Source organism: Quercus suber, unplaced genomic scaffold, assembly GCF_002906115.3.
Source record: "Quercus suber isolate HL8 unplaced genomic scaffold, Cork oak 2.0 scaffold_221, whole genome shotgun sequence".
Classification (NCBI taxonomy): domain Eukaryota; kingdom Viridiplantae; phylum Streptophyta; class Magnoliopsida; order Fagales; family Fagaceae; genus Quercus; species Quercus suber.
The window spans coordinates 479,611-494,644 of record NW_027069679.1 but is presented as its reverse complement, the minus strand read 5'-3'; the positions used below and the strand labels follow the sequence as shown (position 1 = coordinate 494,644).

Sequence of the window (15,034 nt, the reverse complement as noted above, 5' to 3'; positions counted from 1 at the left end):
AAATTTCTTTAACCAAACCAAGAAACATGTTCTTTTCTGCCTATACTTCCAAATAGTAAAGGAAAAGCTATTGCACCTAATCTCAATCTCGCATGAATTATACCAAAATCACATCGTAGCTCCACCAGACTTCTCATCTTAGCGACCGTAGAAACCATAATGAATTGAAGCTGCTTCACTGATGTGGTTGCGTGCTGGAGCGCAAGATGTGCTCGACAAACTTGATTAGATAAATTTCCCATCGGGAGGCCGCTGAGTCTTCTAAAATATAGAGATATCATAAAACTTTATAACTTGTATAATAGATGTAAAAAATTACAAAATTGTCTGTTTGGCTAGATACAATTTCTTTCTGGCCTATACTTCCAAATGGTAAGTGGGAAAGCTATTGCATTGGATCTCAATCCCACATGATGCATTATCCCTAAGTTGATTTTTTTTAATCCATAAAATTTCTTTAACCAAACCAAGAAACATGTTCTTTTCTGCTTATACTTCCAAATAGTAAAGGAAAAGCTCTTGCACCTGATCTCAATCTCGCATGAATTATACCTATAATTGTCGGAGTAGAATTACACCTATAATTGTCAAAATTGATTTCTTCTTCTCCAACAATGCGGCGAATTTTTGACCTCGTGAATCTAGTGGCTCTAGGATCCACGGATACCCTTCCATCCCAACCACCAAAATCGCAACGTAGCTCCACCAGACTTCTCATCTCAACGACTGTAGAAACCATAATGAATTGAAGCTGCTTCACTGATGTGGCTGTGTGCTCAAGCGCAAGATGTGCTCGGCAAACTTAATTACTCAGATTTTCCAATCGGGAGAGGCCACTAAGCCTTCTAAAATATAGAGATATCATAAAACTTTATAAATTTTATAATAGATGTAAAAAATTATAAAATTGTCTATTTGGTTAGATACAATTTCTTTTTGGCCTATACTTCCAAATAGTAAGTGGGAAAGCTATTACATTGGATCTCAATCCTGCATGAAGCACTATTCCTGAGTTGATTTTTTTTAATCCATAAAATTTCTTTAACCAAACCAAGAACATATTCTTTTCTGCCTATACTTCCAAATAGTAAAGGGAAAGCTATTGCACTTGATCTCAATCTTGCATGAAGCACTATCCTTGACTTGATTTTTTTTAATCCAAAAACTTTCATTAACCAAACCAAGAAACATTTTCTTTCCTGCCTATACTTCCTACCAATAAAGGGAAAGAAAAAAATATTAGAAACCAAACAAAAATTATAAAATGAGCCTGTTGAATTCGAGCATTCAAGTTCCAATTAAGATACCAGCAAGCAACATCATTCTTCTCCTACTATGAAGATTGTTAAACTTTTGATTAGCACACAAAAATCCCCAGAGTCATTGCGATGAAGCAATCCTATTCTTTTGAATCCTTTCGGCTCTCCTTCTTTTAGCCTCACTGGCTCGGCCCCCTCTCACTTTCACCATGCTTGCTTCTGATGAAATACTTTTTTAACTTAAGTTGACATGTTTAGTTAATGTGGTTTCATTGCCCAAATGAACAGAAACCTTCTAAAATATAGAGATATCTTAAAATATAAGATAACAACACACGTTGCTTGTATAATAGATGTAAATTTTTTTTACAAAATTGTCTGTTTGGCTAGAAACAACTTCTTTATGGCCTATACTTCCAAATAATAAGTGGAAAAACTATTGCATTGGATCTCAATCCCGCATGAAGTATTGTTGATTTTTTTTTTAATTCATAAACTTTTATTAATCAAATCAAGAAACATATTCTTCCCTGCCTATACTTCCCAACTTATTCTTCCCTGCCTACGGATTTCTTTTTAATCCATAAATTTTCATTAACTAAACTAAGAAATATGTTCTTTCCTACCTATACTTCCTAATAGTATGTAGAAAGAAAGAAATATTAGAAACCAAACTAAAATTATAAGATGAGCCCATTGAATTCGAGCATTCAAGTTACCAATTGGGATACCAATAAGCAACATCATTCTTCTCCTACTACAAAGCTTGCTAAATTTTCGATTAGTACGCAAAAATTCCCGAAGTTGTTTTAATGAAGTGATCCTATTTCTTTAAAACTTTCATTCAACTATATAGGCTTTCATAAAACCATACAACGTGTCGTTTTAGTACACGACGGTTCTGTTATGTGGAGAGGATTAGAGAAGCCGGACTAAGAGAGCAGAAAATGTCGAACTCATTCTCTAATAATAGCACAAATAGTCTAATAATAATAGGTGTTCACTTAATGAAAAAAGAAAGATTTTAGGTGCAATTCATTTCCTTAATTAATTTGTTTCATTCTTTTTTAAAATTAGGCATTTATTTGTTTTTTCTATGTGAAAAATACGGATTGATCTGATCCGACCCTCAATCTGATTGATCCAATGCCTAATGTGACTCGTTTTACTTACAACACGATTGACTTGATCTGACACGACCATTTGCCATATCCACACAAAATATCATACAAAATCTTATAGTTCTTTGTTTCAATTTTCATGGGTGTAGTTGGTACTCATAGTTTGCGTGAGAGCACGATAAACCATTTTCTACATCTTAACATAAATTCACAAATTGACAGTTCCTAAGTTGTATGTTGCTTCCTGCCATGCAGTTGGGAATCAAGGAATGAGTCATGTGCAAATAAGGATGCATGTTAGGGGAAACTAAAGTCTAAGAATGCAATCAAATTTGTAATCAATCTTTCCAATTGAGTTTTCCCAAGAAATCATTGTTAATTCTCTAAACTTTTTTAGATTTGGAATTGCCTTATAATTCAATTTCAAGCAAAGAACCGTGAAAGACTTACGAGCTTCAAAGGTTCAAGTTTCAACTCAAGGACTCAAGGTAAATTCCATTGGAAAGTGAAAGATGAAATAAAAAAGTGAAGACCCAAATATAATATGATAACCATGACTTTAGAGTGGAGTTGTGATGTGTCTTGTGTTAGAACTCATTTTTCTCTCCTTTGTGTGTGTGATTGTTTCTTAAAAAAAAAAATAATAATAATATGGTAATGCTTTACGACGAATCGTATAGTCTTAAAACTATACGACGTGTCGTTTTAGTACGTCCGTTCTGTTATATGGACGAAGATCTCAGAGAAGCCGAACTGAGAGAGAGTCGAAAATGTCGAACTCATTCACTGACCTTCTCATTCAGTAAGTTCTCTCTCTCATTTCTCTCTCAAATTTCATTCTCTAACAGTGTTTCTCTGTAAAACTTTTTCAAAGGTTATCGGAGCCAATAGCGGAATCTCTCGCCAAAACCAACTACGATTCACCAGAGGGTTCCCAAATCTCCGTCAAAGCCCTAATCGAGCCTCTTCTCCCACACAAAGCCTCACCGCCAAACCCTAACGTCGACGCTTCCATCAAAGATTTCGCCTTAGCTTGCGCGCTGCTATCCTCCTCTCACTCCTCGACTCACGACCTTCTCTCATGGATTCCCGAAAACCTCTCTACCTCAGCGAACTCGGCCTTTCGCGAGCTCTCCAAAGCTTATTGCGTCGCTTTCGGAGAGCGAAACGCGAAGAGGATTGCAGAGTTGGGATTGGATTGTGGTTCGGTGCCCGAAGAGCAGAGGTTGGTGGTGGAATTGATGCCTGAGGTGATGCCATTGTTGAAGGAGAGGATTGAGGAGAGCTCGATCGATAAGTCAGACGAAGGTGGCGATGAGGTCTCAGCTGCTTCGGCTAGAGTTCCAGTTCGGTTTGCCATTGTGGCTGCTTATCAGTTTAGGTGGTTTGCCACTCAGGTTTGTGCTTTGTGAATTTTTTGAACTTCAAAGATTTTGGTTTTTTACATAGCTTAGGTTCCCAATTCCCAATTAAATTAAACAGTGCGATTGTATTGATCAATGAATTGCATTGTTGAATTTAATTATGCTTGGGAAAAATAACACCATTTTTATTTTTTACTATATTGGTCAATACAACTATGTGGTTGCATTCAATTGGGAACTACAATACTTAAGGAATTGTATCTAAGTATTTTATTATGCTTTTGTAGCCATGTGGGCTTGTTTAAAATCGTCTTTTGTTTTTGATAGGTTGATTATCCTCATTTGGGAAAATTGTGCGCTTTGGTGATTCCTTGTGCGTTGACTGCTCTTGATCATTGGTCGCCGGATGTGAAAGTATGAGATTGAATTTGGGTTTGGTCCCCCTTTTACATTAATTTACTTGCAAATTGCTAGTTATAAATTTTAATCATTCTTGAATTGCCATAAAAGCTTGAGCTCAAAGTAGAAGTTTTTTATTTTGTTTTTGGATTATAGAATTTACAATTTCAATCTTCAAGCGTGTTTCAATCCTGTGTTTTAAAAGTTGATTTTCTCTTCTCATTTTTCAGGTGCAGGGCATGATTAGCTTTATACATCTTGCAAAAAATGTCAATGCTGTTGAGCTTGGTTCGTATGGAGATGTGATTCTTGATGCGTGCTGCCAGAATATTGCTTCTAGTGATGAGATATGGCACCATGTAGTTGAGATGTCAACACTTCTTGTAACTTGTATCCAGAGCGGCAATCCCCGTAGCCCATGGTATGTTTGTTTGTCTGTTTTCTTTTAGTTATCGACAATTGTTTTTGTGCTTTTGTAGGTTTCTTTTGAAATGGAAAGAATGTTATTTATGCAACTAAGATCATTGCTATGTTTCTGATAAAGGATTTGGAAATGGACTATTGATTAATTAGCGTGTGCTTATTATCATATATTGGATGTTTATGGAAATTTGGTGGAGTATGTGGTGGTGGCAGTGGCAGTGGCAGTGGCAGTGGAGTATGTGACTCTGAGTGTGGTGGAGAGTGAGGTTGTTAGTTGGAGGAGGAGGAGAGGGAGAGAGTGAGAGTGAGAGTGAGAGTGAAGAACAAAGAGAGAGAAGGCATGATGTTTTCTTGAGGGAGGGAGAGAGAGAGTTAAGGTCGTTTTGGTAGTTAGAGGGGGCATATTGTGCTCTACCACAACGGGTTGGTTGGTTTCTGTTGCAACTCTTGTAGTGAGGAGAGAATTGGATTATTGATTAATTAGAGTGTACTTATTATCATATATTGGAACTTATGGAAATTTGTGTTTGCTCATTATCATGTATTTGTTGTTAGGTTTGAAAGGATGTTAAATGAGATGTTAAGTCACTTGGAGCGGCAACCAAGGGACAAGGAGCGCCGTGTTGCATGGCTCAAATATATCGAGCCACTTTTGAGTGCTGTTGGCCTTGTGTTATTAGCACATTTTAGGCGTATATTTCCCCTTATTCTTAAGTGGATGCATGCTGATGATGATGAGACTGTTCTACTGGTGAGAATAATTTCTTTTCTTTTGACACTTACTGATTCCAGTGTGTTTGCTTGAAGATGGCTTTGGGAATCCTTTCTTTCCTGAAACACAATTATGAGGTTTTGCCACCTCTGCTAGGTAGCATTTTGACCATTTTTAATGTATACATTTACTGCATAAATTATGGAGATAGAAATTCTCAGGTTTATGTTTCATTCTCCGTCTTACTATAGGAAGAGATAGTATATCATATTAAAAAATGAACTTGACTTTGCAATAGCCTAGTGATTAACTACCTAGCAAAAGTTTCTTTTTTCCCTCTGTTTTCTCAGTTTGTAGTTGTCATTTGACCTTCAGCATCTCAGATACTATATGCATTGCATCACACTTAAAAAAAAAAAAAATTATAAGTAAGCTTTGCATCATACTTGTCTTTAATAAGATAAATATGTTTCGTGGAACAAAGGTCCTTTTGTAAGTTCTTTTCAACACTACCAGTAACAATCCAGGCATTTCTTGCATAACCTAATTAAACATGTAATTATCCATTGCCCTCTTTGCGCTTTCCTCATTACAAATAAGTATAGGGCAAACTCAGCGCTATTTCTGTAGCTGATTTTTGTTTGATGTAGTAACAAATATACTATTTGTCTATTTCTATAATTCTTTAATTATGTGCAGGTTCTGGAACGGATCCAGACTATTTTAAAGTTAACGTGGATAAGGAACACACCATATGTTGGAAGGTAAATTACTAGGTAATTATGCTTTATCATCTGATAGTTTTTTCAGTAAGGCAGCATTTTGAAGTGCCCTGGAACATCATTCCTTCTATTATCTTGCATGCATTTGACTGTACAAAACACTATAATAGCAAATAGAAGGAGCTGATGATTTTGAGATCTTTGCTTGATTTTACTGAACAAGTGTTTAGAATAAGAATGAAACTTGCCTTATGAAAGGAACTTAATTCATTTCAAACAATCCAGCAAAAGAAGAAGAAAAAAAAAGAAAAAGAAAAAAAAAGAAGACATTTCAAATGCCATAAATACGATTTTTAATTGCACTTCTGTGGGATGCTCACTACTGCTTTGTTGTTTTTATAACTTAATAAGTGATTGTTTGTTCAATCTCATGTCATTGCACTGGTCCTTCAAAATTCAAAATTTTGTGTTTTTTCTTTCTTCCAACCCATTATTTGTACAAGTAAAGAATGTGGCGTTTAATGACTGATTTTCCCCTTAAGGATGTTTAGGAAGGCACTAAAGTCAACAATCGTTTCTAGATGGCAGTTAATGGTCCTGTAAGTGACCATTAGAAGTTAGTCCATTGTGAACTTCCTTCCAAATGTGGCCTTAGTTGCTTTGACCTTGAATAGGAAGTATACTTTTAAGTCTCATACTTCAGTTCTGCTTCAAAACCTTCCTGGCATACAATAGGTTTGGATACCAGCCTACGCTTGCTTATGTAGGGCATTTTGGAGTCTGAAAAGTTGTGGTTTAAAGGCTTGGGATTGTGGAAGTGTTTAAGGGTATGTATGTGGGTTTTAGTTTGATATATATTTTTTTCCTGAATAAGTATAGATTATGGTGTAATCAGGGTTTATTGGCAAAGGGAATTGAATCTTGAGAGAGATTGGTTTCTGGATTTTATGACGTGTTCACAATTCTGCAAATTTGGTGTCAGGTTGGTTGACGAACTCACGATTTTGTATAAAGAGGCTGCAATGAAAAGGGCTCGTGAAGAAGTTAGAATGCATATTCTTCAGATACTGATCTTACTCCAGCAGTAAGGGTTGTTTTATGATTTCCATGATAATAGAGGAGTTTTACATAATTTCTTCCTTGATCTTTGATTTGTTCTTTTATCATTCTTCCTGAACCCCTAGATGCAAAGGTATGCAATTTGAAGCAGCCTGGGGCAAGCACAAGGACGATCCAAACTTGGCAAATCTTGGGTCATCTTTAAGTGGAAGAGGCGCAGCAACGGTAAAAACCGTGCTCTTTATTACTGCACATTTGTGACAATTGCAGTGCAGTTGTCATCACAGGGTTCAAAGCTATTGAGAACTTACTGAGCTTGCCATTCCATTTCGTGAGTTACTTGATCCAAATGTCTGGTTGTCAGTGATATTTGGAAAACAAGCTATTCAAGTTGCACCTATGCAGCTTTGTGTGTATGTGTGTGAGTGGGTGGGGATGTAGCAAGCTCTTTGAGTTCCATTTCCTTCCAATCTTTCTAGTACTTTTTTGTCATGCTGCACCTATGTCCAATTTTAATACCTTATCTACTATTTTCTGTCTAATTAATCTGTGAAAATGTGATGCAGGTCGTTCAATGATCATATGGAAAGGAATCTTGAGTCCTACGAAATGAATTCTTGTCAATGTTCATTGGAATATTTATGTGCAATTGATGTAAATAGATCATTTTGGGAACCATGTACATGTAATTGTAAGCATTAATATAACTTGCGATATTTTAATTGGTCTTAGACATATCTCAAACGTATGCCCTTGTACATTTTACATGTATTACTAAAGCAGAAACAAAACAAGAAGACACAAATAGCATGAGTACAGCCAATTAAAGAAATACAAGATGATACTCAAACAGACTGGGCAAACTGCGAGGCGATACAAACCCACAAATCTGATCGTAAAAACTAGAAACCCCACTCCGCCAAGTAATCTAGTGGTGACTCTCATGTTTCACTTCCTCTGCTGACAGCGATTTAACGTGTGGCCGGAAGTAACATAGGATCCCAAATACATTGAAAAATACAGGTACAACATTTCATGAAACACTCAGCAACTTGATCTTTAAGATTTGTTTGGATTGAGGGGGAGAGAGGGGGAGCAAGAGAGTCTAATTTTTGGCCAACTCTACTCTACTCCCTTTCTCTCCTCCTCAATCTAAATGGATTATTAAAAAATATGAAACTTTGCAAGGGAAAAAAGGAAGGAGATGGAAACTTAAAATTAAAAATAAAAATAAAAATAAAAAATTTTATGGTTCGTGCTTTGTGGTTGATGTTCCGTGAAACTTTTCCTTACATTACATTAATGACAACAAGAATCCTATTGCAGATATTGTCTGCTTTGGGGCCTATGTCTCTCATGATTTTGTTCTCCTTCAAAGTACACAGTAGTAGGGAAAAATGCCTTTACACATTAAAGGAATGTCACTCCTTATAAGCATATTTCTATGTGCTTCCCTATGCGATGTGGGATTCCATAGATTGTAAGACCCCCTTTTGAGTCACTATATAAAATAAGAATACTAGAAGTTAGATGAACTTTTATAAAAAGCAATGTGTTGGCTCATGCCACATGCATGACATAAAATATTTTTATGTTATGTAAAATGCCAAAATACCTAGTAACTAATATTTCTATTTTCTTTTTTGCCATTTGTTAACATACACCCATTAATGTTGCATTAAATATACCAAAGTATCGTTACTTTTGTATGTGATCGAGATAAAAGAGTAACAAGTGTGTACCATAAAAGCTTAAAAAGATTACTACAGCAAATTGCATTATATATTTTGTTATCAAATACCGCAAGACATGAAGACGCTCGTTAACTAACTTCTTTAATTTCTATCTTATATCATGACAATTGACGCCTATGTACTTCTTGATTATTTTTTCTTCCATTCTTATCAACCAGCTTGTCTTTGTGCTTTTCTCTTTGTAGAGAACAACTAGTAATGCAGACATGCAGTTAAGGCAATAAATAAATTAAACTTCTTATAGTATGAGAGTATCTTGTGTGAATTACTCTTTTTTCCTGTCAAATATCGGGTTCGGACTTCGGACCTTTTGCATCAGGGTCGTGATAAAATTGGAAGTCCAATCCAACCCACCAATACCAAATATATAAATAAATCCATGCATCAAATCAAAGATTCCAATCCCAAATGTCCAACGTGACAGTCGCAACAGAAACCAACCAACCCGTAGCGGTAGTAGTGTGCGCAATACGCACCCCACTCTTAACTGCCAAAACGAACACAACTCCCTCCAAATTTCAAATCCCATTTCCCAACAAACCACTCTCTCTCTCTCGCTCAAGAAAACACGATGACGATGCCTTCTCACTCTTTCTTCTTCACTCTCACTCTCTCCCTCCTCCAACTAACAACCTCGCTCCCAACCCAACTCGGCGTCACATACTCCACCGCCACCTCCACCACCAAACCACCGCCGCCGGACCAAATCTCCGCCGCCCTCTCCACTCTCAAACTCACCTCCCTCCGCATCCTCAACCCAGACCCGACTCTCACCCGCACCTTCACCTACACAAACACCTCTCTCCTCCTCACAATCCCCAACTCCCTGATCCCTCCCATCTCCGCCAACCGCTCCGTCGCGCTCCGCTGGCTCTACCTCCACGTCGTCCCCTTCTACCCTCGCGCCAAAATCACAACCATCTCCGTCGGCCACGACTTCGTCGACGAATACTCCTCCTCCCCGGGCCTCTCCTCCTGCCTCCTCCCCGCCGTCCGAAACGTCCACCTCGCCCTCCGCGACCTCGGCATCCGCCGCATCTCCGTCTCCACCACCTTCTCTTTCGTCAGCATCATCTCCACTCCGTTCCCGCCTTCCTCCTCCGAGTTCCAGCCCCCAGCCTCCGAGAGCTTCATCAAGCCACTGCTCCAGTTCTTGCGCGACACCAACTCCTCGTTCCTGATCAACATCTACCCTTACAAGCTCTACAGGCTCAACTCCGAGATCCCGATCGGCTTCGCCCTGTTCCAGGACCATCCGTTCAACTTCCGCGACGACTTGATCACCGGCGTCCGGTACCGGAACCTCTTCGACATGATGGTGGACGCGGTGGTTAGCGCCATGGCCGTCGCCGGCTACGAGAATATTCCGGTGGTCGTGGTCGAGACGGGGTGGCCGAGCTCCGGCGCCGACGCGAGCGAGGTCGAGGCTAATCCGGCTTACGCCGAGATGTACCTTAAGAACCTTGTGGAGCATTTGAGATCGGGGACCGGCACGCCGCTGAGGAAGGAAGGAGTGGCGGAGGTGTATATATACGAGCTGTTTGACAAGGAAGTGAAGCTAAGGAATGATCGGAATTGGGGGATTCTGTATCCGAATATGACCAAGAAGTACAAGATCGAGTTCTCTGGGTGTGGGTGCAATGGTATCATCAATCACCAAACTGGTTTCGTGAGAGTTGGGTCTTTCTTGGTCTTTGCTTTCTTGCTTTGGCTTTTGCAGTAGTAGTGAAAAGTATAGTACAAAAATCGATTGCATTTTCTTGATGCTGATTCTTGTAAAGATGAGACAATTCTTCGTGTCTATAATCAGAATTTGGTTTTAGGGGTAAAGTGTTTGATAAAAAGAATTCAATGAAAATACAGGTTTATGTTTCACAGAAAAAGGTTTGTTAATGATTTGTTGAGTGTATATGGTCATATGGTTGAGTTTGGCTACCCAAAGATTTGAATGGTTCTGTTTAATAGTTGGTCTCTGGCACATTTGTTCAAATGCATGTGATATTTGATTTGATAAGTGTGTGTGTGTGTGTCGAGATGTACCTTAAGAACCTTGTGGAGCATTTGAGATCGGGGACCGGCACGCCGCTGAGGAAGGAAGGAGTGGCGGAGGTGTATATATACGAGCTGTTTGACAAGGAAGTGAAGCTAAGGAATGATCGGAATTGGGGGATTCTGTATCCGAATATGACCAAGAAGTACAAGATCGAGTTCTCTGGGTGTGGGTGCAATGGTATCATCAATCACCAAACTGGTTTCGTGAGAGTTGGGTCTTTCTTGGTCTTTGCTTTCTTGCTTTGGCTTTTGCAGTAGTAGTGAAAAGTATAGTACAAAAATCGATTGCATTTTCTTGATGCTGATTCTTGTAAAGATGAGACAATTCTTCGTGTCTATAATCAGAATTTGGTTTTAGGGGTAAAGTGTTTGATAACAAGAATTCAATGAAAATACAGGTTTATGTTTCACAGAAAAAGGTTTGTTAATGATTTGTTGAGTGTATATGGTCATATGGTTGAGTTTGGCTACCCAAAGATTTGAATGGTTCTGTTTAATAGTTGGTCTCTGGCACATTTGTTCAAATGCATGTGATATTTGATTTGATAAGTGTGTGTGTGTGTGTGTGATTAGCATTTCAACAAACCAATTGGATATGATGCATTTCATTATGGTAATCCAAATATCCAGGCTCCAACTGTTATTGCATGCTTATATTGGGAATAGTAAATCCTAAAGATCAGATTGAAATGAAAGCTATGAGCATGAGGTGCATATAACCATTAACACTCATAAAATGGGAAGCTCCCTATTTGTAGTTGTAATTTTCTTCCCAAATTGCTAATTTGCGAGCAGCAAAATTTCCATCATGGTGACTTGAAGGAACTTTGCCATTAGTAAAAAGTTATGTCTCAAATCTGAGACCAACTATGTGCCCTTTAGTGATTTTTAGCGAGCCACTGATGAAACAGAAGTAGCTAGAGGAGCTATTGAATGCTCTTACAGCATTCATATCCAGTATTTTCAGACTGTTCTATTTTACCATCTCAAAAAGTTAATTTATCAATTATCTCATATCAATTTAAAATATATCTAACACTCCAACTTTTATTTTTTTATTCTACTCATTAAAATAATAATTTACACATTAAAATAATATAATGTTGCTACAGTACTGTCATATATTTTTAAAAATAGCTACAATACCATTAAAATAATAATTTGTGATATAGAAAAGTTGCTACAGTGCCCATTCTATATTTGCAATGGCACTGTAGCACTGTGCCAAAAAAATTTGGCATATTCCATGTTTACCGGTCTGGCTGTTGGCTGTTTTTGGGTTGAATGGTAAATTAGAGCTTACATTAGGCATATTCAAGTGCCAGTGCCATCCAAGGTCACTGTCAGAGTGTCAGTCTAGCTCCTAAACTTCCTTCTCAAACAGTCCATGAGTTTGATGTTAATTCAAGGTTTTGTTTGCATGTTATAAAAATAAAGGGTTTTTGTTTGCAATTTCAGAACAATTGTATTATGCTGAAAGATTTGTGTACACGTATGGTTTTGTGTTGGTATTGTAATTGTCAGCCTTTTTTATGATTTTTTTTTTTTTTTGGGTTGTTGATAATGTGTTTGGATACAGTGCTTGTCAATTTGTTGGAAGAGTTTGAGTTGGATCAAACGAGATCAAACGAGTCGAACCAAGTCTAATTAAACTTAAAACAAAACATCTAAAATGTTATTAACAAAATTTAAGTATTAATAAGCACTTTTATATTAAATTAAGTAATATGAAGAGAGAAAAAAAGATACACAGTACACTTATATTATATATCTATAAACTTTGCTTGTTTGTGTAAAGAAATTAAACATAGATGTATTTTAGTGATTTAAATTAATAATATGGTCAATTGTGGATTAAAACTTAAAATAATTCACAAAATTTAGGGTTCCTTTTTAAGATCCGCTTATTTTGTTGAAACTAAAATTTTTTTGCTAAATGTACTGTAAATAAAGGTAAAAGTTAGTTGAAATAGTAGTGGGACCTATGAATAGTACCAAAAACTACAGTAAAACTTATTAATAGTAGCAAAAATAAGTTGAATAATAAAATAAATTGCTAAAATTAATCATGCCAAATGTGGGGCCTATGAGCCTCACAGCCTCGGCCCGCCACGAAACAGGCCCAAGGCCCAGGCTGAGGAGCATAGGCCATTTTTTGTTGGTGTTGTTAGGCTAAATTGGGGGAAGCCTCTTTTCCCAATCCACACCGAGGACCACCTCATCCTCGGCCTGACGATGAGGATTTTAGGGAGACTAACCCCAAAGTAAGCTGTCATTCTCACATTTAATGCACTCAACTAACCCCCCCTGGCCGCATTAATGGGGAGGTAACCCCTTGGCAGGATAACGTTGATTAGAGTGAACCACTTGAGTACCGATAAGGCCTCTGATGGGACGGATGGCCAAATAAGAAGGCAAATAGATGATCAACAGATGGAAAGAGGGGATAGGGAGATGAAAACTATAAAAGAAAAGTTAGTAAGGTGAGGGGAAGGGGGGGGAGAACGATAAAGCCTCCTCGGCCTGTGGCCGAGGAGCATCTCCCTCCTTGAAAGAGAAACTCTTAGCACTTTTCTTAGTTGCAAGAAAATTCATGCTTGGTGATCGACGGCCAGCACCTAAACCTTTCGCCCCACTCTCTATAAATTTATTGTTTAGGCTTATTGGGCTGAAAACCCGTCACTCAGGGTCAATCCAATTTGAGTCCTTACACCAAACAAACACTTAAAATAGGTTTAAAAATTTGAATCCACAGCCATTTAAGGAATTTCAAACCACCGCAAACTCTTGGTGCGATGGTCACTCTATAAGTATAAGTGCTTGTGGAGTGTGGAGATAAGGACCAGAGTTCAAGTTTTCAAGAGAGAGTTTTACACACATATACACTTAGATTATGTTAGAGTAGAATTCTATATTGTAATTTTTTTTTTTTTTTTTTTTTGTTTGGATACAGTGCTTGTCAATTTGTTGGAAGAGTTTGAGTTGGATCAAACGAGATCAAACGAGTCGAACCAAGTCTAATTAAACTTAAAACAAAACATCTAAAATGTTATTAACAAAATTTAAGTATTAATAAGCACTTTTATATTAAATTAAGTAATATGAAGAGAGAAAAAAAGATACACAGTACACTTATATTATATATCTATAAACTTTGCTTGTTTGTGTAAAGAAATTAAACATAGATGTATTTTAGTGATTTAAATTAATAATATGGTCAATTGTGGATTAAAACTTAAAATAATTCACAAAATTTAGGGTTCTTTTTTAGGATCCGCTTATTTTGTTGAAACTAAATTTTTTTTGCTAAAAGTACTGTAAATAAAAGTAAAAGTTAGTTGAAATAGTAGTGGGGCCTATAAATAGTACCAAAAACTACAGTAAAACTTATTAATAGTAGCAAAAATAAGTTGAATAATAAAATAAATTGCTAAAATTAATCTTGCCAAACAAACACTTAAAATAGGTTTAAAAATTTGAATCCACAGCCATTGAAAGAATTTCAAACTACCACAAACTCTTGGTGCGATGGTCACTCTATAAGTATAAATGCTTGTGGAGTGTGGGAATAAGGACCAGAGTTCAAGTCTTCAAGAGGGAGTTTCACACACATATACACTTAGATTATGTTAGAGTAGAATTTTATATTGTAAAAAAAAAAAAAAAAAAAAAAATTTCCAAACCCGAACTACTAGGATTGGGATGAATAGGAAAACCCATATTCAAGCCCAACGCAATGCCATCCCACTATTTGGGATTTGTTTTTAGTGATTGAGAATTTGTGTTTAAATACAAAAAAATTAATAATCTATCGTAAGAGTCAAAAATAAAAATGTTGTTTTACTACTTTTTAGGATTACAACCTAATATAAGAAAATAAATAATTTTTTCAGAAAATATTTTTCCAAAAAAATTAAAAATTTTCTTAAAAAAAAAATATTTTCCTTCTCTACATTAAAAAAAAAAACGATTTTTAATATCAAGACTTTAATTTATAGTTATCTTTTAAAATTTTTATTTCACCAAATAATGAATATTAATAAGTAATATTAATGACTCTGGCGAAAATGAAACCAATGACAAATGGAGATGTTCGTTTTCTAAACAAACGGGAAAGCTCCGGTCCCAAATAGGAAGAAATATCTTCTCAAAAAAAAAATTTTCCTCTT

The 15,034-nt window shown here is 36.8% G+C and overlaps 2 protein-coding genes across 3 annotated transcripts; both read left to right on the top strand.

Moving 5' to 3' along the window:
* Positions 1-3,113: 3,113 nt before the first annotated feature.
* On the top strand, positions 3,114-7,790 carry LOC112011754 (uncharacterized protein At2g39910). 2 transcript variants are annotated; one of them, XM_024044091.2, is made up of 9 exons: positions 3,114-3,182; positions 3,255-3,777; positions 4,072-4,158; positions 4,374-4,564; positions 5,122-5,317; positions 5,978-6,042; positions 6,983-7,084; positions 7,185-7,284; positions 7,626-7,790. In XM_024044091.2, exons 1-9 carry the CDS (start codon positions 3,151-3,153, stop codon positions 7,635-7,637), a joined length of 1,308 nt encoding a protein of 435 aa, XP_023899859.2. In that variant the 5' UTR covers positions 3,114-3,150; the 3' UTR covers positions 7,638-7,790. The 2 variants fall into 2 exon arrangements, with proteins under 2 accessions (XP_023899859.2, XP_065636022.1); XM_065779950.1 differs by lacking the exons at positions 7,185-7,284; positions 7,626-7,790 and having other exon boundaries at positions 5,978-6,054.
* Positions 7,791-9,384: 1,594 nt separating this feature from the next.
* On the top strand, positions 9,385-10,630 carry LOC112025551 (glucan endo-1,3-beta-glucosidase 13). The gene has a single exon (XM_024058219.2). The coding sequence runs from the start codon at positions 9,385-9,387 to the stop codon at positions 10,534-10,536; it is 1,152 nt and encodes a 383-aa protein (XP_023913987.2). The 3' UTR covers positions 10,537-10,630.
* Positions 10,631-15,034: the final 4,404 nt, after the last annotated feature.

Coding starts and splice junctions, on each gene's coding strand:
- LOC112011754 (XM_024044091.2), top strand. CDS start 3,151: ATGTCGAACTCATTCACTGACCTTCTCATTCA. Junction 3,778..4,071: donor TTAGGTGGTTTGCCACTCAG/GTTTGTGCTTTG, acceptor TGTTTTTGATAG/GTTGATTATCCTCATTTGGG. Junction 6,043..6,982: donor AACACACCATATGTTGGAAG/GTAAATTACTAG, acceptor ATTTGGTGTCAG/GTTGGTTGACGAACTCACGA.
- LOC112025551 (XM_024058219.2), top strand. CDS start 9,385: ATGACGATGCCTTCTCACTCTTTCTTCTTCACTCTCACTCTCTCCCTC.